Source organism: Lagopus muta, chromosome 15 (assembly GCF_023343835.1).
Source record: "Lagopus muta isolate bLagMut1 chromosome 15, bLagMut1 primary, whole genome shotgun sequence".
Classification (NCBI taxonomy): domain Eukaryota; kingdom Metazoa; phylum Chordata; class Aves; order Galliformes; family Phasianidae; genus Lagopus; species Lagopus muta.
The window spans coordinates 15,021,955-15,047,023 of record NC_064447.1 but is presented as its reverse complement, the minus strand read 5'-3'; the positions used below and the strand labels follow the sequence as shown (position 1 = coordinate 15,047,023).

At 37.8% G+C, this 25,069-nt stretch overlaps 1 protein-coding gene and 1 long non-coding RNA gene across 3 annotated transcripts in view; one reads left to right on the top strand and one right to left on the bottom strand.

Annotated features, from left to right (window-relative positions):
- The window catches only part of CPPED1 (calcineurin like phosphoesterase domain containing 1), a 35,306-nt gene extending 16,897 nt beyond the window's left edge, over positions 1–18,409 (bottom strand). Inside the window, exons 1-2 of the mRNA XM_048962349.1 lie at positions 18,279–18,409; positions 10,087–10,305 (exon numbers count right to left, since the gene is read on the bottom strand). Coding sequence (XP_048818306.1) covers positions 10,087–10,305; positions 18,279–18,342 — 283 coding nt within the window. The 5' untranslated portion in view covers positions 18,343–18,409. The remainder of the gene's footprint in view (positions 1–10,086; positions 10,306–18,278) is intronic.
- LOC125700969 (uncharacterized) overlaps positions 1–25,069 on the top strand; it is a 75,434-nt gene that overhangs the window by 41,410 nt on the left and 8,955 nt on the right. The window contains exons 1-2 of one of the 2 annotated variants that reach the window (XR_007380118.1): positions 18,562–18,673; positions 19,826–19,920. This is a non-coding gene — a long non-coding RNA (uncharacterized LOC125700969). Of the gene's footprint in view, positions 1–18,561; positions 18,674–19,825; positions 19,921–25,069 lie in introns of those variants that run through there. The other variant, XR_007380117.1, reaches the window with a different exon arrangement.

The window sequence follows — 25,069 nt, the reverse complement described above, 5'->3', positions numbered from 1 at the left end:
AATCTTGGCATAGACATTACTATGTCATGGTTTGCTACAGGAAAAACAATGTGGGTGAACATAACCAAATGTCTAGTAGCAAGTTTAACCTAACATGGCAAAAAGGATTCCTTATTATGACTGAGTACACATGCACATCCCCACTGCCTGCCTGCCCTGACCTAAGAACTCTGCCTCTGCAAGGCCTTGCTCAGCTGACAGTCAAGGCAGGCACTGTAAGGGTAAAGTTACCAAGCTGACTACAGCCAATTTACCTATCCCTTGATTATGTAGTGGGAAGATTCCAGCTTCTGTCAAGGAACCCTCACCTTCTGGCCTCATGCCATTCTTGTACTTCCTGAATTCCTTTGTGAACTGATCGAGTTCCCAACCAGTATGGCTGAGAATCTTCCCCCAAAGAAGTGGTGCATCAATTGAATCTACCTCTGAAATTGGTGAGCCAGAGATGGCTCCAATGGGGAGAAAGGATGTAAGGTAGGGCAAGAAACCTATGGAGACAAGAGCAAGTGGAGGGCATCATAACTTACAGATTTAGATTTCTTTTGCCTATGTATATCAGCCATCAGAAGGGCCTTGATTTTCCTCTATTTTATCTATTGAGAAGGGAAAATTACTCTCTAAATTACATACAAAGAAAATGCGAAAAATAAAGCATAATCATATCCTGGATTTCTAAATTACTCACTCTCACTTTTTCATCATTATCATACAAGTGTCCCAAACCTCAGAGGAGTTGCAAATGCATTCTTTTTGAAGGAAAATGCAGATTTTCACATAGAAAAAAAAACAAGTTAAAAAGAGAGTTCTTTAACTCTAAGCTTTAATCCAAGCAGAACCTTAAAAAGAACTAATATGACAACTGCAATCTGGTTAACATCTAACCCAAGAGATGGATTATCAAAGTACAGATAAGATATAAATTGCAGGTTAAAATACTACTCAAAATATCAAACAGAAGTACTAACTATATCTTATAAAAGTAAAACATAAAATGTCAAAACACCACCAATGAAAATGGAATTAACAAAAGCATTGGACTCTTTCCTTAGCTAACTTATAATGAAATCAGAACTGCTGTGATATCAAAAGACAGATAATTCTTGATGGAAACAACCGCGTGATCGCTATAAACAAATGACAGGTCTGCGTACTCTTGGGCCTTGCAGTTCCTCTTTGTATCACTTTGTGCTCTGTTATAAACCTCCACTGACAAAGATTCAGAAATTGGGATTTAGCTGAAGTGCTGCATGTGCCAGAGCTGAACACAGCTGCCTCCTCCCCAGCTGTGCCAGGCTGATGACAGCTTTGAAAAAACAAAAAAAAAGCAAACAGAAAAACTTGCTTTTGTTACTAAACCAAAGAGCCAGTTAAAAAAAAGTTGGGGGGCAAATAGGTGACATGCTTGCAGTCATTTCTCAAAATTGGAACCATGTTTTAAGCCTTATATCTGTTGATTACCTTTTTTAAAAAAAGAATATCTGTTTGCTTGTAAGCTTGTTACGTGGACAAATCAAACATCAGCATTCACGTTCTTGCCCTCACCATGAGAGATTTTTTTATTTTTAAGAATTATTGTATTAGTTAAAATTAAACCTTTTAAAGTTATCTCCTTATACACGTACTTTCCTCAAGGACAGAAAACTTACTGATCATTTGTTTTAAAAAAAACAGGTTCTGAACAAGTAGTTCAGAAGCAGTAATAGAAGCAGTTCACAGCTAGATTTACTGCTGCAAAATCATTTTTTGAGAAAGACAATAAACATTACCAGCCACTTTTTCCTTTTTTGGATGTCTTCCTAATTCATTCTAGCTGTGAGTGCTGCTCCAAAAGTAATGCCTCCTATCTTGTGATGTCAGCCCTGATGTCACAGGCAGCTGTTGGTGGGATGGCAGCAGAGGCTGAACCTGCCCACCAACATTCCGTGACAGGTTGTTGCTGTGTGACAGATGGCAGCAGAGGGGCACTGGGACAGAATGGCGCCTGACATGGAAGTGTGGGGGGAGCAAAGGGTGGAGCTGAATTCCTCCATGGAAAAAAGGGCCCCTGTGGGCATTCATTGATGCTTGTGAACATTTATGTAGAACAAACAGTGGATGGCAGTGCAGTGAGGTAGTGGGTGGTGCGTTTTAACAGTAGAGAAGACAAGCCACATTCCAGGTAATGAAGATTTTTACTAACGCAGCACGCAGGCTCTTGTTCATCAGCAGTGAAAATGCACAGCTACTAGTGGTAACTATGTTGAAGTATAGTGCTTTGTAGCTCTATCAAATAGTATTACTGTGCTCTTTGTATCCATAGTAGTTTCCATGGTAATAAGTAGGTCTCACCAAAAGTAGTGACTCCTAAGAAGCTGTAACACTACAACGTGATGGACAGTGATAATAACGGGTGGCAAAGTCTTTGGTTGCAGCAAATGAGGACAAACTCAAATGTAGGAGCTGCGGAGATTAAAAAAAATTTAAAAAAAAAAAAAAAAAAAAAAGGGAAGAAAAACTGCTTACCTTTGGAATGCCTCAAGTATACAGAGACCTCCAGAGGGATCCCTTTGCCTCCACTGCCAGCCCTTAAATTAGGTTTGGGAAGAGGTGCATCCTGGCTCCAGTCCTTCTGTCACTCAGTGCATTGCATTGCATTGCATTGCATGCACCTGAGCTCCCCTAGGTTGGCCCTGCCTTCCCACCAGGTGCTCCATCACTGCTTCAAGCCATGACTCAGCATTTCTTCTACAGTAGCATTAAGATCTTCTATGGACCTGACATTTCTCTGTATTTTATTCAGTTCAAAAATATATAAATGACAGCTTGTGTATTTGCATAGAGATTTCAACCTTGCATTCATATCACTTCTTGTGCACAAAAGCTACCAGAATGGCTCTAAATTTCCAACAGCTCTGCTATATGAAGATGGTTCATATCTGATATAACAAAGGACAAGTGCAGTGCTTTGTGATGCTTTTTTCCTAGAAGAGAAGTCAGGCTGAATCAAGCATGTATCAACTGAAAATGGACAAGTTTGTACACTAGATGTCTTCAGAATGTTTGGTAAAGAGGTGAAAAGATTTTCAGATGCAAACAACTGCACACTTTTAAAAATATATGCTATGAAAGTTAATATCTCCATGACGACCTCAACATCAGTTTTAGTAATCTAAATCAAAAGACAAGTGGAGCTGCTAGGGAGGCATAAGCTTCAGCTCTTACTGAAGCCAAATATTCACTCATCTTTCCCTGTCAAGCCCAATACTGCTTTTGAAGGAAGAGAAGTTAAAATATTCAGAATAGGGAGGTGCCCTTACTACTGAGAAATAAATGCTTTGATAAGAGCCGTTTACTACGGTACATGCTTTCTCTTTGAAAGATAGAGCTTTCCTAGAGCTACCTTCTAAGTCAGAGGTTTGTAATTATTTGCTGCAGCCTATGCTTTAAAAATTATTATATATACAAATATGAGCTTTGGAAGAAGCTATATTCAGTGACTCAGTGTTTAAGAGAAGCAAAAGGCAGGAATATTCTGAACTGCAGCAGTTGTACACATCTAGGCCCTGGAAAGAGGCTGAAGTTAATAATTCTCTCAGGAGAGGGAATGCCTTACATCTTTACGGTGATCATAACCAGAAATGAAGCCATACAGCTGTCTTTACAACAGAGCTATCACCTCTGAAGCTCCTCAGCTCTGAAGCTATTTTGCATGTAAATAACTCTCCGGCCTATGTGTCAGAGCTTGTAAGAGGTACTGACTGTATGAAAGCCAGTATGCCCAGCTTATCTCGTGTCCTGATCATCAAATTGTCAAGCAGAAACCAAACGGAGAAATGCTGATTTGAAAATCATGTCCCTTAATTGCTGTCTAAATTTGAACCCAAAATCCCAATATTTGGCACCTGCCCTTGGAAAACTTAGTGTGTATCTTTGCCTCTATTATTATATAAAAATACTGTTTGTATGGAAGACAGGATTGCAGACTGAAGCACATAATTTTGAGGACACATGTAGCTGGCAGTTTTACTTGCTTTTTGCATAAAGCACATAGCATTGCCCAAAACTATAATTAGTCAAATTGAGTTGCTATGCAGTATGGCTTTACTGAGTTTTAGAGTGACAGAGAAGAAAAATGTGCAGGATTTGTGGGGAATAAACATGCGCTGGAGATGCACGCAGACTCCCCACACTGTGTGCAGGAGCTTGCTGGCTGGCAAGAAGGTCCTAGAAGCACTGGGGACCCAGGAAGCAGCAGGTAGAGAAAGAGAAGCCAAAAACTCCAGTCCACCCAGCAAGTTTCCATCTAACAAGCTGATAGTAAGACTAGCAGGCCAGAACTGTAGCCCTCCTGTGCCAGCATAAAGTACACTACTCCTCTGACCACAGAGTGGCAGCCATACCTTCCTATTCTACTGCATCATATTGAATTTTTAGTATTTATTCAATCAAGGATTTGAAATGCCAATCTGCAGACGTGCATGGAAGAACACGTGTAAAGTATGTTGACAAGTGAGAACAAGGACAGTGTTTATACTACCAAGCAGCCAGTTATTAAAACAACATGACAAATCTGTCTGATGTTAAGGAAACATTTTAAATAGTAGAAATACAAGAAATTCAGGAGACCTTATATTTGGTCTAGATAAAAAATTCATATTGTGATTATGTGTGTTCCACTAAAATACCATCCTTCCTCACAGACTTCTTTACTACATTATTGCAACCACTTGTAATAATATTGAGTATCTCTGGAAAACTGCAAGGATTCCCCAAACTTTGGGACAGGTTTATAAGGATTAAATGAAGGTGTACCAATTTCAGGGCCACCGTTGTGGTCCAGAACAGCACAAGGCAGCTCTAATCTGAGCAAATAAAAAAACTCCCTCCCTCCCCCCATGCTCTGCCTTGCACAGCTGGGGGGATACAACACAGGTAATTCAAAAGAGCTAAGACATATAATTAAAAAAACAGAAAAAAAAGACAAAAAGCAGCTGAAATGGGCAACATCACTTAAATATTTCATTATCTTTAAAGTGAATAAAAATCTATGCAAAAACCCCAGCAACAGTAGGCCTCAGGAATAAGTGTCCTGATGTGATAATGCTAGAAAGATGGACGATTGCTGCTGAAGCTAATGAGAGAAATGGAAGTATAGGCGCATTAATGAAAAAGGAAGAAGTGCTATCACAGTTTATTCTGGCATGTAAGAAGAACAGAGACGACAAAATTCTTATATTGGAATTCAGCTTATTTTCAATACAATGGTTTTGTCTTCTGCCGTCATTTACAAAGACGTCTAGATTGATTAGTTTTTAACAGAGGTATATAAAAAATGGAATAGATGGATTACTGAGAGGAAAGACCTTTGTCATAGCAGATGCAAGGGATGTGGGCATTCTCTTCCTCCTTCCAACGTCTCAGCAAAATGAATGAATTCTGAAATAGATGTACTCTGAAGAAAGTACAACACACGTGGCTTTTGGCTGCCAAATGCTGTTTTCACTCACATTACCAAGAGCAAAGTTTGCTTTACCAGAAACACATTTGTTTGAGAAATTTGTTATAAAGAACAGTTGAAATCCTTTAATTAAAGCATTTACTAACATAAAACAAAGATAGAGAGAAAAAAAGAATCTCACTACCTGGGCTTACTTGATTGAAAAGGCTGGTGTTGGATTATTTAGCAAATAGAGACCTACGTAGGTCTCTGTATTATTATATTATGCCTTCACTTAAAGAAATTAGTACAAGAATTCACACTGTAGTTCAAGAGCCATAATATTCAATTACAGTGATTTTTATTTCTTCTAATTAACGTATTCATACAAATGAATTGAAAGGTGTAATCACAAACATCGGTTGCTCCCAATCCATCATCATATTGCTAACAGATCTAGCTTAATCACATTCTACCAGGTTTTTTTGATTACACAAATTACTAGTCAAGTCTCATTTCACTTAGTCTCTGAATGGATACATTTTGTTCATCAGAGCTAAGTGAACTTTGCAGGAGACTTGCTGTTTTACTTGTTCTTTCACCCATATAATTAGAGCAATTTAATGAAAAATAATTAAACACCTGGTCTAAAATTTCATCCCCTGAAGGACTTTGCAGGATAGAACTGGCATCTATCAACTCCCTGAGAAATCGTTACAAAAATGCAGTTTAAACAAGTTCCTCCAAAGGAATTCAGACATATAAAAACAGTACAGTTCTGCACGTTAAACTGAAACTGATATCTGCTGTCCAAGAGCGAGCCTGGGACAACCTCTTAACACACATACAAGATGGGCCAACGAGGTCCCAGCCACTCACAATCACAGAAGTGCTAGGGAGCACGTTAATCCCTGGCAGCCTTGGTTGCAGCAGCCATCAGAGTGGAATTTGTGATCCTGAGGGAAGGAAGGAAGGCAGTTAGCAAATCTGGAGCTTCAGGAGAGCAGACTTGGGCTTGTTCAGTGAATTGGTAGATGGGATCATGTGGGAGGTAGCTCTGAAAGGCAAGTTTGAGAGAGCTGACAGGTTTTCAGAGACAACCTCCTCCTAACAAGGATGGCCCATCCTGAGGGGGAGAAAAAAAAAGTCTAGACTATCAAGAGAGTGACATGGCTAAATGGGGAACTCACATCTGAGTGTTGATGTAAAAAGAACATTAAAAAAAAGATTGAAGCAAAGACAGACTTGAAAGGAAGAACGCTGATAAACTGCCTGGGCATGCAGGGTTCCCGTTGGGAAAAACAAAGTTCAATGAGAGTTGAAACTAGCAAGGGATGCGGTAGGCAACACGAGTTTCTGCAACTACTTCAGCAATGAAATTATAAAAAACATGTGGAACCACTATTGAGTAAGGCAGTGATTAATGAGAGGTATTCAATGCTCTTTTTGCCTCTCTTTGCTGTTTTCCCAAGCCTTTGGTCCTTGACTTAAAGAAACAATGAGAAAGAGGAAACAGTTATGTATCTCAAAAAATTTCAGCTCAGAAAAGTCTGCAGGGCCTGACAGGATGCATCCAAGAGTGGCTGGCTAATGTTACTGCAAAGCACTTCTCTATTATCTTAGAGGGGTTATTCCATATAGACGGATGGACAGCTGGCTGAACTGTTTTGCTCAAAACCCATTGGTTAACAGAAAGTACAGGAAGGTTTCATAAGCCAAAACAGAAGGTTCCAACTTGATGAGACAAAAAATGAAATAATTTTCCAGAGTTACAGAAAAATGCAGTGAAATAAACACTTCACTCAGTCAATTATATTTTGCAGATTACTATTTTGCCATACTAAGTTATGGTATATTAACTTAATGTACACGAATGGCTTTAGATGAAAGACTTTCATTAGCATGCTGGCTAGGTATAACTTAAGTATTGTGTTCAGAGAAATAATTTTTAGTAACAAAGTTGCAGTTTAAGGTATTGCTTAAAATTCTTGATTACATACCAGAACATTCGCATTACCAGGAATAGATATCCTATTCTTGATTATGTAATCAAGATTATGTAGTCAAGAAAAACTTCTGAAAATAATATTCAGAATACAAACTACTTTTAATCACCAGCTAAATACCAAGATACTGGCACTGATTACTTCATTGCTCTAATGACATCTGTAATGGATTCCAAGTGTTGTGCTTGATTGCTTCCCAGCTGATCAGGATTCTGTTCATCACTTCTAGCTGCTGGCATTCTGAGATTTCTTGGAGTTCCTTTGCACAGACCTCAAACTTGCTTCAGATGGAAAGCTACAGCGCATGCTTTAAAACAGTTGTTATAAACATACTCAATTCTCCATGATAAAACATATTAGAAAAAGAATGTTTGGGGTTTTGTGTTTATTTTATTTACAGGCAGTGGTTACAAAGCAATAAAATCCAAAGAACCTGATAGACATCAGCCAACAGATCATAACATCTCAGCTGACTGTAGCTTTCTTTAATAAAGTATGCTGCAATAGTAACAATGATACACTGCCATCAGCCCTGACTTTAATGTAGTTTTAATATAGCTGATAAACATAAGTGATTTAAAAGGTAATCTGAGATACTGAATAAGATACATGTAAGCAAAATTCATAGTTGCTAAAATTAAACAAAAGCCTTATGTAATTTTTAACTATTCCCACTTCCTTTTATTGAACTAAGACGGGAATTATTTTTAGAGAGACTCCTCTGCGGAACAACTGAAGTACCATACAAGTACAAACATGCAGTATCAAGGTCCAAACATTGCTGGCTAGAGCAATGAAATTGTATTTGAGAGGTAATGTGTTTGAGAAATATGACATCTCAAGCACAGTATTAGTACCAGAAAGAGACTTGTGCTATTTGGTAATGGAATATGAGAGATCTTTTGGCTCTCTTCTTTTTTTTTTTTTTTTTTAATCTGGGCTATCGCTGATGCACACTACATTTTCAAACATGCCCACAAGTGAATAAATCTAGGAAATCATTCCTCCCTGAGTAGGAAGTCACCTTGATTCCTAGAGTTTAGCATGTAATGTGGCAGAAAACTAGAAAAAACAACTGCAGTATTTCCAAGTATTTCAGAAACCATCACTGTGAAGAACTTGGAAAGATTTCATTTTTAACATCAGGAGATTTCCATCTGATTAAAAAAAAAAACAACAAAACACAGCAAATAAGTTCTTATTTGCCAACAGCTTGGCTTCCTAACGCCAGTGTCTTGCAACGTCTTATAAATGAACAGCTATTAACAAGTCACCCCAAAGAAACTGTCAGAACAAGAAGTTGTTAAAATGTAGTGAGGGCTGTCTCACTTTGAAATATATTTTCTCAGATTTTTTATTTAACCTTTTTTGTGATCTGAAAGAGTTCCTATTCCAGAGACTGAGGAAAAAAAGTAGGAGAAAATTGTCTGAAAAGCCCATTATTTCACTTGAAAATACACATACACACAGTTTAAACTATTGTTTCAAATTATTTTAAACACACAGATTCAGATTTACCTCTCTTAAATATTTTTTCTGTCAGCCTTGAAGTATCACATTATATCTCTGTGCCCTTTGGGCAAATAGTGACAGAATGCTAATCCCGAGATGTCTCTATGAAACGCAATGATTCGCTTCTATCTCAGGCTCTCATCAGTTTGGGCAGAAAGACAAAGGGCTGACTGCAATGTTGAGTTTATATGGTTACTAGCATAAGACACAACAAATCATCTGCGCAAAACTACAGCAGTGAAGTAGGATAAGTATTGTTGGTTCAGTTGTGAGAAGGATGTCCAGTACACTCAGATCTTGCTGTGCAGTTAAATGCCAGGAAGCACCATCTCAGGAAGAGTGAAGTATGAAGGACTCCCATTTCTGCAAGCTCTCTTGTTGCATCATTGCACTGTCAAGTGCATAGCTAAGACTGTCTGCAGCTCGGCTTGTTACCAGGGCTAAGAAATCAAAGATGCTTTGCACAGATCTGCTTTTGAGACCACTTGTCAATTTGCAAGGTTACTTCCATTCAGAAAGTATGAGTCTATTTTAAAGTTACAGCTGTGAAATTTTGGAACCCACCTTTCTATATTCTCTATTGTTTTTCCTGTGGCTATACACTCAAAGACACTGATCTCTGCTTCCTACAGCAACATGACAGAATGCTACAGCTTCAATTTGCTGACTTTTAGCATTTTAAGAATTTAAATATTGAAGCAGTGGAACTTATTAAGCTTTAGAAAGAGCTTTGCTTACTTTGGTAGCTATAGCTACCTTTCTTTTTACTTAGCATTGTTTTTCCCAATGGCTAGAATCACTGTTTAGCTTATCAAAGCAATTTGTTTAGAATAAAGAATTTTAATATGTCCTCTCAAGATGCTTATTTCAAAGTGCATTTCCTCAGACCCTGTCATTGTCAGTGTCATCCTCAGACCCTTTGCATTTCCCAAACCCTGACCCTAGCAAACAAACAGCTAACAGAAATGCCCCGCTGAAATTAGAAACACATAAAATAAGATGAACAAATGAGACTATATCTCAAAAATAATCTAAAAAAAAAAGTCTATTTTTTCCAAACACCAAAATAGTAGGATACCAAATGCTATGAATGCATACTGTGAAGTAAGGAAAATAGATTTATGATCCACTCCACAGTTTTAATTGCCTTACCTGGCATTCCATGGATAAGATCTCCACACAACACAAAGAACTTGGGTTTAGGGTTTAGTTTGTTAATGGCCTGTACTGCTTGCTCTGTTAATTTGATTTCTTCTCCCCATTCATCATCTCCACTTCCTGTATTGCCAACTGCCCAAGCTTTTATTAGTCCAAATTGAGGATCTGCTCCTTGGATGAAGTAGAAAGGTCCCTTCCATTGGTACTCATCACCTAAAAACATTGAAAGAATTAAAAACTATAAATAAGTAAATATTGGCTTTTCTTTACCTACATAAGTTAAGGCCATATTAAAGAAGTATAGAATTCTTTATTCATTTGTATTGGACAAATATAAAGGCAGAAGTATAAATTTTTCTTCTAATGGGTAGCTGTAGTAAATGAAAGTATATTAATCCAATTTATACACCGGTAATTGCAGACTAATTAGAGGAAAACTATGTAAAGAACTCAGTAAATACTGTTGGGAAACACAAGATTACAACACAGCAGAAGCATATGACATTACATTTCACTGGATTCTTTCAAGGCTCCAATAATTGCTCCTTTAGTTAACAAGTTAAAACATACACAACATGTTTTACACTTCACCATTTCAGTAGGTAGTTAAACATTATTGAGTTAAATGCTTCTGTAACACATTCGCTAGAGTTAAGAGATGAAGCTTAGAGATAGAACCAAAGTCAGCAAATGCAACCCCAGCAACACTGAATTAGCAGCAGGAATGGAGAGAAGTTGTAACTTGAACTGTCGGATAGCTCCTGGGAACTACTAGGAAAAAGAATGCCATTTGTAGAGTCAGTGCAGATGAAGGATACAGTGGGATTTGTTCTGCTACAGTTTTCTTGCATACTTCTTTCTTTGATACTACAATACCAAGTAATACAAGTGTGATACATAAGACTGGCTACTACCAGCTATAAACATAAAATGTTACCCTGTTCCCTAAACTTACCTATCAACTCTAAATGAAAGTGCAAACCAGTACACTGTGGTTTTTGTAGCTCTAAACATATTCATTTGCAACCCAAATATTTCAGACTGGACAACTGGATCTCCTTCCCACTTTTTACTCTTCTGAGCATGTCTAATTCATACACTGTTTAAAACATTTAGGTTGGTTTTTTTTTTTTTTTTTTTTTTTTTTTTTTTTCAGTATTTCAATCATCAAAATGTCATTGACTACATTGATGTAGCTGAACCTGGAAAAAAAAAAAAACCCAAAACAATACAGCAAACAGTCTCAAATTATACTATAGGAATACGTTTTTATATAATGTCAGTCTTATCCAAAACAGCTTGAGTCGATACTATAGGAATACGTTTTTATATAATGTCAGTCTTATCCAAAACAGCTTGAGTCGATCCTGGGTTCATCCTCCACTAACAGTACATAAGCAAGCAGCATGCCTATCACATGGGTTTACTTATGGTTTTCTTTTAAGTGGTCTAGAACTGGACCTTCTAACATTGTAAGATGAGTAATGTGATTTTGTCAAGGAATGTAAGACAGCAGGGGTTAGAATTCAGCTGCATGGTGGATATGGATGGGTAGGGGTGGAGGAGAAGGAATGTGGGCAACTCCTTGTAGCATGCTGCTGCCTGTTGCTATGGCATCAGATGATTTTGCTAAATGCAAGCATCTACATTTTAGTTAATGTAACATTTAAGGATCAAAATTACTTATCTGATAAAATTGTTTGCTAATTCATACTGGCATTCCTTGTTATGCATCATAATCCTGTTTTATAGATAGAACTTTCAGATTTTAATTCTGAAATGAACTTTTCCAATTACATAACTTACTTGGAGAAGCAAAATGATCTACCCATGAGTTTTCAGTAGAAGCCTTATGGAACTGCTTCAATGGCACAAAGCAGTTTAGGTTTTTATTGTGTGTTTTGCATGAAAAAAATGATAAATATGACTGTCATAAAAATCAGCTTGTGTGCTGCAAAGGCACTGTCTGCGCAGAGAAATTATCTTACAGGTTTTATAAGTGGAAAGTTATGCCAGCTTTTTTAAGTCATGTCTTTATGAGAAATCTTTTACAGCTTATACAAAATAAGGCTGGAAAGAGAAAGTCTGACACAAGACCTTGTTGAGGAGAAGTGCTACAACCTCAAACTCATCAAATAAATGCTTAGGGAAAAAAAAGCTGAGATTCTGAACAAAGCAACCAGTTACTGTCTCAAAGGGACAGTAACTTGGAAGCAAGATCTACTTACTTTGCATTGATGAATCTGAAGCCAATAGCTTTTACAATAGTAAGCTAAATAAATATAAAGGCATTTGTCTATTTTTACAGGAACCACTTTGAAAATAGAAGTAATATTTGTTTTGAAGGATGAAGTTTCACTTTTAGGCATATGGTTTCTCTCCCCTCCTGAGCCCCTGGGGTGGCACAGCAGCTGGTGCAGCTACAGCAGCCCGGGCAGTGGGATCAGACCTGGAGCCAGGTGATGAGGAGGTGCACCCATAGTGTTTGAGTAGAGAAAAGCAGCAAGCAGGCAGTGTGCTTTCTGGGAGCCTGCAGAGTGGGAACAAAACAAGTCGCAAGGCCAGAGCAGAGGCTATTCTAATATAAGCTTTGTGGAGTTTTTCCTCCCCTGCCTTATATCTATGCCAATACAGTAACTCTGTAGGTTGTAAGCATCTGAATGTTTCCAAGAGTGAGCACAGATGCTCCTGTTTGAGTGGGTGGGTGATGGTCATGTGAGGAAGAGAGAGACACACACATAGAAAAGATGAATTTGTAAAGAGACGTTCAGTACACAGACAGAATCAAGAAGTGGAAGAAAAAAGGAGAAACAGAAGATGCAGGGGTGGACGTGGAGAAGAGTGGGGAGAAAAGGAAAGTGATAAGAGGTGAAAAGAGAAAAACTGAAAGTGATGCTACAATCCCATGTGGGAAAGAAAGATAAAAAGGAATAAACTTAAGAAAATGAAGTGGGGGGGAACAGGAGAGATACAGGAATCAGGATGATATAAATAACGTTTACTTAAAGAATTAGTTTAATTAACTGATCTTTGTCAAATAATATACTCAAAAGCTCTTTCTGTGTTTTTTTTTTTTTTTTTGAAAATTTATCAAATAGTTAAAAAAAAATTACAGTGACATTGAATACATTTTCTGTACCATTTCCTTATTGCTCTATTACTCCAACTAGAAACCCAATTAAAAAAAATAATCCTACCAGTATTCAAACGAATTTGAAACAGCTTATTTATCATGTGGTATTTATCGATTTAGCTTAGTACATACCAAATTCCCCACAAAGAAATTCCCAGTACAATTCATGCAAACAAAAGAATATATGGACATCCACTTTACTTATCACTTAAGTGTTTGTTTATCAAGAACATGGTTCCTTTACTATGAAGTACTATGAACAAAAGAAAAACATCATAAAGGAAATTGTATTAATACAACAGCAATGGTGACAGCACATTCATCAGTACAGTCAATTGCCGTGGAAAAAGTCCACCTTCTGAAACAGTTCTTATGCCTCAGTTTCAATAGCTTCCCACTCTTACTCCACTCCTATGCACACCAAAGTACAGAGGATCAGTGCAACATATTTTTAGTTGCATAGGCTGAAAAATGATGCCAGCTTCTAATTTTATCTAACGATCAATCCTGCAAAGGGCCAAAGCAGTTGGCAGCAACATGCAGGAGAAAAGCTCAGTGGTGCATTGTGCTCACAAACACAAAGATTCCAACAGCCTAGATGGGACCTGAGTCAAACCTCACCATTTCTAGAAGAGAACAGCTAACATCTCCATGTGCCTTTATTTCTTCCCCTTTTGCTCTTTGTAATGTCTTCCCTTTTCTTCCCCCTTTCTCCGAGGATCACAAAGGTACATGCTAGAGACACATCATCACAAGCAGACTCGTGACAGCCCCACAGTACTGGTGGCATATCCAGTGCTTCCCAGGTGGGATTTTCAACAGCACTGAGATGTACCTTTGAGGCTGGTTTGTTTTTCCTCTAGACTCTACAACATTTCACAGAAATGAAGCATTTAGGAGAAGTTATTCCTGCCTGCATCTGTAAGTGGACACTATGATATCAGAGGAGAACGGATGTAGGCACACAGCTTGTGCTTGTTCAGTATAACAAGGGCAGTAACAAATACAAAAAACGGCAGATAAATACAAAAAGGGCAGTAACAAATACAAATCAAACATTTTGATGTTGGATTTGCCAGGGGACTTAATGTCACTTCTCTGAAAGATCACTGAAGCAACTGAAATGTGGGTTTTCGTCATGTTTAGAAGTCAGATTGCTAATCGAAGATTAAATACTTTTGTTTTGCTTTTAGCAACTTCTGAAACATTTTATTTTGGAAGATACAGATGGCCCAAGTCCCTCTTCTGTTTTTACATATGAAATGACAGGTTCAGTACATGCTTTCTTGCTCTTAGTTGTCTGTCTATAAAATACGCCCATGACTTTTTTTCTAGACTAGATTGGATTGAAAGAACATCTTCGAGTGTTTTAAAAAAAGATATAAGCAGGAATCAAAATGTAAATTTTAATTAGTTTAATTATTTATTAAGTGAAGGCAGTATTTGTACATTACAAGCAGAAGAAATGGCAAAAAAATCTTCATTGCAACTGTTTCGCAGTTTACCTTTAAGACAATTTGTTTTCATTCCTCTCACTTGTGGCATGGCTTAAAAACCAGTAAGGTACTTGCCCCAAACCCTTAATAGTTTCTTGTTTACTATTAAAACATTATCAATAGTTTCAAAAAACACCACTATTACTACTTGGATGTCCAAACAAAAGATTTCAATCTAATTAAGTGTTCGTTCCTTTTAGCTGGGTTTTCCTGGAGTACCTGAGAGACTACCACAAGGTATGACAGTAGAATTCTGCTGACTGACCAAGGGGAATTATTCTCAAATAATTTAAGCAATGCTACTATTTTTAAAATATAAACTTCTAAAACGTCAAGGTAAGAAACGTCCCCTCAAACACAATTTATGTGTACTGAGGGCTATTAAATGCTAAATCCTAGTCATGCCCACCCCCAAATTTAATATATTTATATATATATATTTATATTATTACAAACTTAGTGCAGAAAATACACTAATTTCTTCATCCCAAGACTATTGGTGTGAAGGGGGATGACTTGCACAATGACAAGGTGTGGTCACAGAAGGTTGCTGAAAGCCCACTCAAGATATGCCTCATTCATATGAGAGTTGGAGACAGTATTAGGAATTAGAATATGCCAGCTGGGAAGCTGCTCTTGATTTGTTCTGACCAGAGGAAAACCTCACTCAAAATTACTGCATTGAAGAACTCCAGGGTGGTAGTTATAATGTGCAGAGATCCATCCTTCACGTGAAAGCAATAAAAAAGAAACCAACTGCAGTTGTATTTATTTTCAAAGGAAAGGGAATTATATATAATTTTGAAGCTTTTAAAAAGAGCAGAACTCCTTAAAGGTAGTGTGGAAACTGTCCAAAGACACTGTTCCAGAGGTTCAGACCATATGCGCAACGTCTTCTGAGAACTTGAGAAGACAAAAAGAATCCAGCTTGACTAACCAGTAAGAGTCAAGAACAACTGGAAAGCATATTAAAGCCCTTTTCAGAGGCGTGATGAGAGGGCAGATTGCCAGAATGTCATTTAGACTAAAAAACATGCAAGATGCACCCAAAGATAAAGACAGGAAACAAAGTTCTACAGCCATGTTCATTGCAGAAGAACCCAAGACCACAATCCTCCCTTACAGACAGAACATGTTTGACTGGAATCATATCTGACATTATTTATTGTGGTGATTTCACCTTTCTCATCAACTCTGATCTGGTCATGACATTCATTTCCTGTACACCCTACCATGAATTTAAACACTGAAAGATTCTGAGGGCATTAGGAAATGCTCCCTCCTGCATCACACAGTTGCCCTACAACTCTTTTCTCATACATACTGGATACCATGCAAGAAATACAAATCCTATTTCCTCCACTTAAGAAAAAAAAAAAATGACCCGACAACAGCTGATGGCACTATCACTAGTTTAATTACTTTAAAAAAGAGCTTGACATATTTCCACAGAAATTCTCTGTATGGCATGGTATTAGCATTAGAGGTTTTGGGGCAGGTAGTGGAGAAGATGACAGTATTTACCCTAAAATACACTCCTGTATATATTCAGTATAAGACCAATAAAACTAGTAGACATCTGAAGTGTCTTTTCTGCCTATGTGAAATTACAGAGGATATATTTAAAAAAAAAAAGAAAGACAAAGAATACAGAAGTCTCTTTTCAATAAAGTGAAGAACTGATGTGTTCCTTGCTCCAACACTCCAGCAGCTACATGGGTATTTTAGACCTGTTTGAGCTTCTGGTTCATGAGTGATATATGAAGAGTGGATCAGAGCACATCTTGTGTAGGCAGACTGAACAGATGACTATTAGGGGATAGGTGCGAAAACATGACTTTGCAGAAGAGCTTAGAATTAAAAAAAAAAAAAAAAAAAAGGAAAGAAAGAAATTAAGCCCTAAGGGGTGATTCTCAAATTGTGAAGGAAGTACTGTGCCAAGCTAAAGTAGTGCTGGCAAATATTTTGTGTAGTTATCTAACAAAAGGAATAATTCCTGGAGAATGAATGAATGCTAAGACGGAGGGAAACACACATACACAAACTCAACAAAAGAGATCAGATTCAATTGATTTTCATTCTAAATAAGAAGAAACTTTGCCTCAGTTTTGTTAACCCTTGATTATGTTTTTTTTTAAACTCTTTATAATTAAAAGGTTGTGTTGAACTTTAGTCTCTAAAGAAAGAACTAGTAAAACATTAACACCGAAACACTGTACTCAGAGATGGCAGGTGGACTATGATAGCTAACACATCCTAAACAAGCCAACAGTAATTGACAGAAGTCTTAACACAATTTGAAGAATATCAAACAACAAACTTCAAAAGAAAGGGCACTTGGATGACTGATACCTAAATCACATTTTTTCATCCATGTTTAAGGCAGTTTTCAAGAAATACTTGTTACGGTTTTTTGTTAGAGATTTTTACTCTGCCTTTGAACACTCCTTTTATTACAGTGGATGTAACTAAATGGCTTGTCTGTCATCTGTCCCCTCAGTAATCGCCACACATCCTGTTCCAAACCAACCAGAGCACCCGCAATTATCAACAGGCTGCCAGAATGACTGAATATGTATACTTCACACGCTCAGAATTATCGTCTTCTTTTTGTTTAGCAACAAGTAAATATTTCCAAACAATAGCCAAGAAAATACCACAAAATTGCTGAGATTGAATAGCCCTGCCCACCTCATAAAGACATACCACGTATATTTTATAAAAAACTGCATGGAAACAGAACACCTTGTACGTGTGAAAGTACTAAAGAACCGCTGAAGACGGGGCTTGTTACGTGCCTGAGAAGCCCAGGAGAAGGTCAGAATGCCCATCCTTACAGAATTCTACGAGTAGATGAGAAGCACGTTGTGAATATCCACGTGTATTTGTTGGACCATCCAAATGAGCAGCAGCAGCAGGTGAGAGCCATCTCTGGCCTCGCAGCAGCCTCAATATTTAATTGGCCTAGGAGGAGGTGAGTGTGGGACCACATCTGCTGCCAGCCCAAGTGGGTTACGGTGCTGTCTCAGTGCCAGGCGAGGAACCAGCAGCAGTCCTCCACCCTGAAGGAGGCTGGAGCACCCCGAAGAAACCAGAACCCACCTCTGTTAAGCAAGCAAAGAACAGGCACACAAAGGCGCAAACGTAAAAGCACAATACAACACGTGAGATGAGAGCACGCTGCTGGTGCCAACAGTTTTACAATTTGCGCAGCTCAAGTTCAGCAGCACAAATAGAAAAGCCACCATTCATTCTAGATCTGGCGTCAGACGTAGTCGGCCTTTTCCCCGCGGCAGCACAGCCGCCTCCGCCTCCAGCGCTCAGCAGCGCAGCATAGAGACCGCCGCCCACAGCTCGCGGAGCTGCCCGCCGCTGCCCGCCGCGCACCTCCGGTCCCCGCCGCATCTCGGACGTTCCCCTCCCCGACGGTGGGCAACCTGCCGCTGCCGTTGCCGCCTCGCTGCTCTCCGCTCCCCACCGCGGCCCAGCCCGCCTGGCTGCGGGGCAGAGAATAGAGCCCGCCGGCACGTGCAGCCCCCCGCTGTAGTTCCGCGTACCTTGGAGGAAAGCGGTCAGAGTCCTTCCCCGAGCTCTCTGGAACACGTCCTCCTCTGCCGCCATAACGTCCGCCCCCGAGAGACGCCGTCTCGTCCCGGACGGCCGAGAGAGTGGCACCGCCTCCGCCGGGGGCGGCACCTGGGCGCGGGGGAGGATCCCGGGGAGGGGCGGGGGTCCGGCGGCGCGGGAAGCGAGCGCCGAGGCTTGGCGGCGCCATGTTGGATGGCGGCAGCGGCTTTGGGCGCAGGGTTGGCTCTGCTCACCGCTGCTGAGGCATTTCGGCGGCAACAAACAGACAAAACCCGCCGAAAACCTGCCTGATTTTCCTGCAAACCTGAAGCCTAAAAGCATCAGGAATTTCCTGATCACCTCGAAGGGATGCTTTTCAGTTGAGGTTTCTACAGTCTTTGTCTCAGTTTTGCTCTAAAAGTTGCTCATAGAATCATTTTCCTGACAGAATGGTCACAACCCCATTAATCTGCACCTCGTGATATGCAGAGCTCAGTGCTGCTTTGTTCAGCATGTGAAATCTACAGGAGAGCACTGGATTAGGTCATAGGCCTGGATTTGTTAAATGAAGCATCATTGATATAATGGCACTGAATAAATAATTTTCTGAATACATACCTGGTCTTATATAGTATAGATTTTAGTATAGTTTAGTATAGTCTTAATAATTTTAAAAACTTAGTGTGAGCATACAGCGGAGAATGTACAATTCTGGAAAAGCAGACAATATGTTGAAAATAAGAAAAAAAGAGAAATGGGGCAGTGAAATGTTTGTGTAAGGTTTAGCTTAGTAATGATCATGATTAGAACAGGGCAGGTCTGAGGGTCCAGATCTAATACTTACCACAGTACATATTAGACACTACCAATGCAAACAGTTCTTAACTTAGAAGTTCTGAAAGAAAACCCACCAGCTGCAGAAAGTGCACCTTATTTCTTGTTGCAATTTAAAGTATGATTATATGCACCTTGAGAGGCCAAAATATAGTACCTATTAAATCAGTAATTAGTTTTTTTATTTACTGTCTCTAATGACTAATTAACATGAAAAGCAACATGGTGAATACAGTGGTTGAAAGAAGAAATCCTTTATCTATTCTTAGCAAGTGGTAACAAGGTAAATTGGAAAAATGGAAGAATCCGAAAGGTGAAAAAGGCAAAACGGAGTTGATCCAGACATCGGAATTTAAATTACAAAGCACAAACAGATATGCAGATTTGAAAGTAGACCATTTTAATCTTATACGTAGAATAGAACAGAATGACTATGTGCCATCTGGAATGCAGGGAATCCAATGTAGGTTGGAGGTGTAAACAACACACAGCGAATTTTCAGCGTCTGTTTTCACTGCTTGATACTATGATTTATATCAGTCTTCAAGTGACAAGTTAGAAAAAATAGGGGAATTAATAAAACCTGGTGATATAAAAGGTATCGCATCATTGTGTTTGTTTGGAGACAGTATGGACATACACAGGCTGAATAAATAAGGCATACAATGTATCAAGTCTATTTTCTGTTTCTCTTTTCTTCCAGTTCCCATAAATACTGTAACAGGAGAGCACTCTTAGTAGATGTTACCTTTTGGAAGGCCTGGCATCTGACACCCTCCTATTTTTCTACCTCAACAGGTAACAACTGTTTAGTTTTGAAAACTTAAGAGTAGTAGCTTACACTAGCCCATTGTTTTCATCCTATTCCATTGCTAAGAATAGAAGACTCCAGTGTGTTGTGGCAATATAAATACATGTACTAAGCAAAACCTAAATGTTGCAAAATACGATAAAATATGATAAAACTTACTGTCTGTCCTTTTGATACTCTGTATGGAGAAAAAAAAAAAAAAAAAAAAAAAAAGAGTAACTAAGTGCTGACTCGGTATTAAAAAGAGTCTTATTAATATTTCACTTTGATACCAAATGGTTTTTCATTTTCAAAGGGTCCACAAAATAAGAAAAAAAAAATTAAAATGTTTTGCACAAAACAAAAATGTTGGTTGACCAGGACTGATATTTTCTCACTAGGAAAGGAACAATGATGGCATTGAATTAAGAATTCACAATGTAATTGATTTTTATCTGACTCATTTAGTGTAGGCAGGCTCAATTTGTTCAAGAAACCTGTAATATATTCCTTGAGTCACTGTAACTATGAGAAATATAAAAGTTGATGTAATAAGTTAAACACATTGTTTAACTCAATTTGTTTTGCACACTGCTTTCCCATTTCTGACACATACAGGTTTTGTCTAGATAAGAGTTGTTTTTTGTAAGATTCTAGTAGATGTCTTACTCATTTTATGTGCTGCCAAATGTTCAGAAGTTCTACTTTATTCTGGGTGCCTCTGATTTTGTATTTCCCTATCTTGATTGCATTTTCATGTACATACTACTTGCAGATCTTGCTGAGTAATTGAGACCTGTGCTGACAGAAAACAGATTTTTGACACAGAGAACTGGGATAATTTTGACACATTACATTTCTGCTCTGGAAGGGTCACGGAAGTTTAGGTTGTGAGTTTGCACTGAAACTGCTAGACACAGAAGAAAAGAAACACAGGAAGTCTGCAGGACTACAGCTAAGTAACAAAATCAAGGCTTTAAGGGAAGTACCCTCCTCCAAAACTATGCAGAAAAGTTGAGATTGACTGCCAGCTCATACTGAACTACCTAAGAACCTCCTGATTTAAACGTTCCTCTACATGTGTTAAATTCTGTGTAGTGTATAATTTCTGATGATCGCTGAGATGTGTCCAGTCAATTTAGGGGGAAATTAAGCACATAAATACATACAAAAATACTATTCAGAGTATATTTTTATCTCCAGAATACTACAAACTTCAGGTATTTATCGTTTGACTTGGTCTGAGAATAAAAATGAAATATGAGTGCTTTTAGTTCACATTTAGATCTAAAACTTGGATTTGTTGGATTTCCTTTACTTTTAGACAAACAGGTTTTCCACTAATGAATAAGCAAAAGCAGCAATCTGACAAAAGAAGCACTATTTAGTTTGTGCATGATTTTCAGATTCCTTTGTCCTTTGCTGATGACATTGTATTAGAAAAAAATAACCTAGATGATCATTAACCACAGTTGCTATTTCTGAAAAAAAAAAAGAAGAAAAAGCAGCAGCAGCAATCTTTCAAGTATTAACATTTATTAAACAGTCAGAGAATTTAAATGTTTCTTCAATTAACCACACAACAAGGATGTTCTTGTTTTACTGTTACACTAGTTAACTCAAAATATACAAGGAGAATCTGTTTGTATTCTTGCTCAAACAAAAAGCTAGTTTTAAAGCAGGAAAACAGAATTCATCCTCTTTCTTAAAAAGGGTTTTTTTTTTTCTTCTTTGAACATCAACTGTTTAACTTAAATATATTTTTGAGAAACACAGGTGCATCACCAAACTGAACATAAAGAAACAACCTCAGAATGCTCTGAGAAAAAATTGTCATAGTGATTATAAAAAATCTGAGAAAAAGGATCCACAGTCATACCACTTTGAGAAGTTGTAGCTTCTACAGATTGCAGAGTGAGGTTTAGCTGTCCTCTTTTGTGCAAGTGGAAACTAAGTTATAGATTAAACAGGCAAATGAACCTTCTTGTTGAGTAGCCTTCACTACTGTCCCCTCAACAGATAGGCTTACTAATAATTGCATCAGCATTTGAGAGAATTTTTACTGCCTTGGAGAATTATTCTGTTCTCTGAAATCTTCATAGAACTCTTACAACTGTGTGTTCCTGTTCGCTCATGTTGTGTACCAGATTTTACATGTGAGATAGATCTTAAAATTGACATTACCATCTGTGATGTCACTTGTATAGCAGTCACTGAATTTCGTGAAACAGAATGACTAAGAAGCAGGCATCTATTTTGCCATAGTTTTTTTTATCAAATAAAATGTTTTTCCATAATTAAAGGTGGAACTGAACAGAGAAGTATTATGTATAGGAGAAGGTAACGCTTCCTATTACAAACCTGTCAGCTTAATTTGTAGGAAATATTACTTCAAAATTAAATAATACTTGATTGCTTTATATTTCAGATGTGTTTAGCACTTCTGCTCCTCAGAATTTCAAGTCCTTTTGTTCCTATTGTATTAGATAAGCAGAAGTATCCATTTTTCAGTAGTGTTATCTCAGCAATAAATTACATTTTGCATTCCTCTCAGGTTCCTCATCTAAAGATCTATGTATTTACTATTATTTTTCAGACCATAGGTAAAAAGAGATAAATATCAAATCTCAACGTAGGTAGAGGCACACAGAAGCAGATCTGTGAAGTAAGACATGCCCCACAAAACTTCTATTTGCCAAATTAATAACCGATTAAGACAAGATTGTGCCTTCATCCATGCAAACAAAATCCACCTGTTTTGCACTAACCCTTCACTTCACACACGCTCCTCCTTCACTGTGTTTGTGATGATTTTTTTCAAATTTCTTCCAGCTGTATTTATTCATAACAACTGGCAACACTCTGCGTATTCCCACTGTGACTTTTAAATATTTTACCCTCCAGCACTGTTCAAATATCTTCTACAAATACAACATAGTCCTGTGACTAAGTACGAAATGGCATACTTTATTCCTGATCGAAAAGTGGCTTTTCTGCTCTTTTATACTTTTTATACCTTTTATACCTTTCATACTTATTTGAAAAAATTAGTTTCTGTGGGCCCTTGGACACAGTCTCCTGGAAACAAACAAACAAAGAACTTTCATGAAGCCTAGTAATGTTTGCTTATGAGGCATGGTGGAATCATTGGATGCTGTTCAGGAGCAGGTCTGCGAGAAAATTACTTAATGCCAATCAGTAGAAGACTGAAGACCATTTGTCTATACGAACACACTCAACAAGCAGAGATGTTACAGACTGCGTCTGAGCTTTGATGACACCCATTTGACAAAAGTCTGCCTACAAACCTATGGTCTTAAACCTATGGGGTTTCTTCACAGAGTAAACTATGGGAATGAATGATAAAATGGGAGCATCCTAGAAATAGTGAAGCATGATTAAAAATTTTGTTGAACACAGTGGGATGGATTCAACAACTATAACATTTCTTTAAATAATTAACTGTGCTGAATTTTTCATGGAAGAGCACAACATTCATATGGTATAATTACTACACTGTGAAATGCATTTGAATTAGAACAAGATGTCACTGGGTAGGTAAATTCACAGTGTCAGGAAATGTTGTCCTCCCCAGGTTCTAGGAATTATGTGCTTAACATTCTCTTGCAGCACACAGTACAGGCTGCTACTAATAATATATCCATAGCTGAACAAAAGGTATGGAAGGATTATTTAAAATGTTTAATTATTCAAATGAAAGAATTAATTGACTGTACTTTTTTTTTTTCTTTTTTTTTTTTCTTTTTTTTTTCTAGTTCTAAAATATTTCTAAACATTAGAAGAGCTCAGCATGATAGGAAGAAGTGCCTAGGAGGAAATAAAAAATAAAATAAGTGAAAGCTTAGAACTTTCCTAATGACTGAGACTATGGCATACACTGTGTACAAGCAGTCATTTGGAGTTACCTACATAAATAAAAGACAGGATATATTTCCATTATTAGAGTCTCCTGAATGGAAAGAAATCAGATGAGAAAAATATGAGCTTATAATCCCTAGTAGAGTGGTGGTGCTTATTTACAACCTAATAAAGACTCTAACAAAAATAGCAAGAATGCAGATTGGTATTGACCAATTTACTTTAATACCTAGAAAATATAATTAACCTTTTGCCTTTTAATTAAACCTGTATCACACGTGAATTTACAGTAAGGTAGGTGGTTATACGTGTCTCTTCCTTACAAATATTTTTAATGTTAATATCTTTTAGTGAATGAAAGAAATCTTTTCGGGCTTTGATCTTTGGTGTTTAGGCTTATACTAAAGGGGTGGGGTGTCTCCTTACTCACATTTTACGATGAGTTCCATAAATCAAGATGTTTTCAATGAATGCTGTGACCTTTGGTGTTATCATAGGAATTATATTGTGCTCCAGTGAAAACCAGAAGAAAGGCCTTGAATATGTACAAGTAATCAGTGATTGAAGAGCTGGTGGAGTATATCTTGTGTTGGCATAGTACTCATACTTGTCCTACCATTTGAGTTTTGAAAAGCAAAGGGAAGTCAAAATGATTCACATTTAGACTTTGTGACAGCTGGAAGATGATATTCTGATCACCAATGAGCTTCTTTCTTCGTTTTCTATCTTTACTCATATTAATCTGAAGTAGCTTCTTCATCTGTTATTAATGGTTTCTGTTAAGAAAATAAATACAACAGAAAGAAACAAGCAATATTTTTTCTTATGCTGAGAAGATGAATATGGGATTCAGAGTCCAAATTAAAATTGAATAGAAAAAGGCACCTGCTTACCATCTTCTGCCAGATATTTAACTTCCCTAGATGGGCACCAGGTGAGACACAGCACTTAATCACTGGTTGTCATGTTTTCCACTTAGTATGCAGACTTCTAGGTTTACTCTTCTGAGGCATCTAACCCTCTATAAATCCTCCATGGAGGGAAACCTGATTTGAAAACATCAGTAACTTTTTACCTTCGTGAGTTCTCAAGCAATTCTACGTAGTCTGACCTTCTACCATACCGATTGTTTCTTTGAAAAGTATTAAAGAATTCTGAATTGTTTAGAATTTGCCAGGGCTGGACGTTTGACAAAATAACATTCAAGATTACCTAGATGGAAATCATCACATTCCTTGTTAGAATAGGCTGATGAGAAAGCAACTACTCTGTTTACTT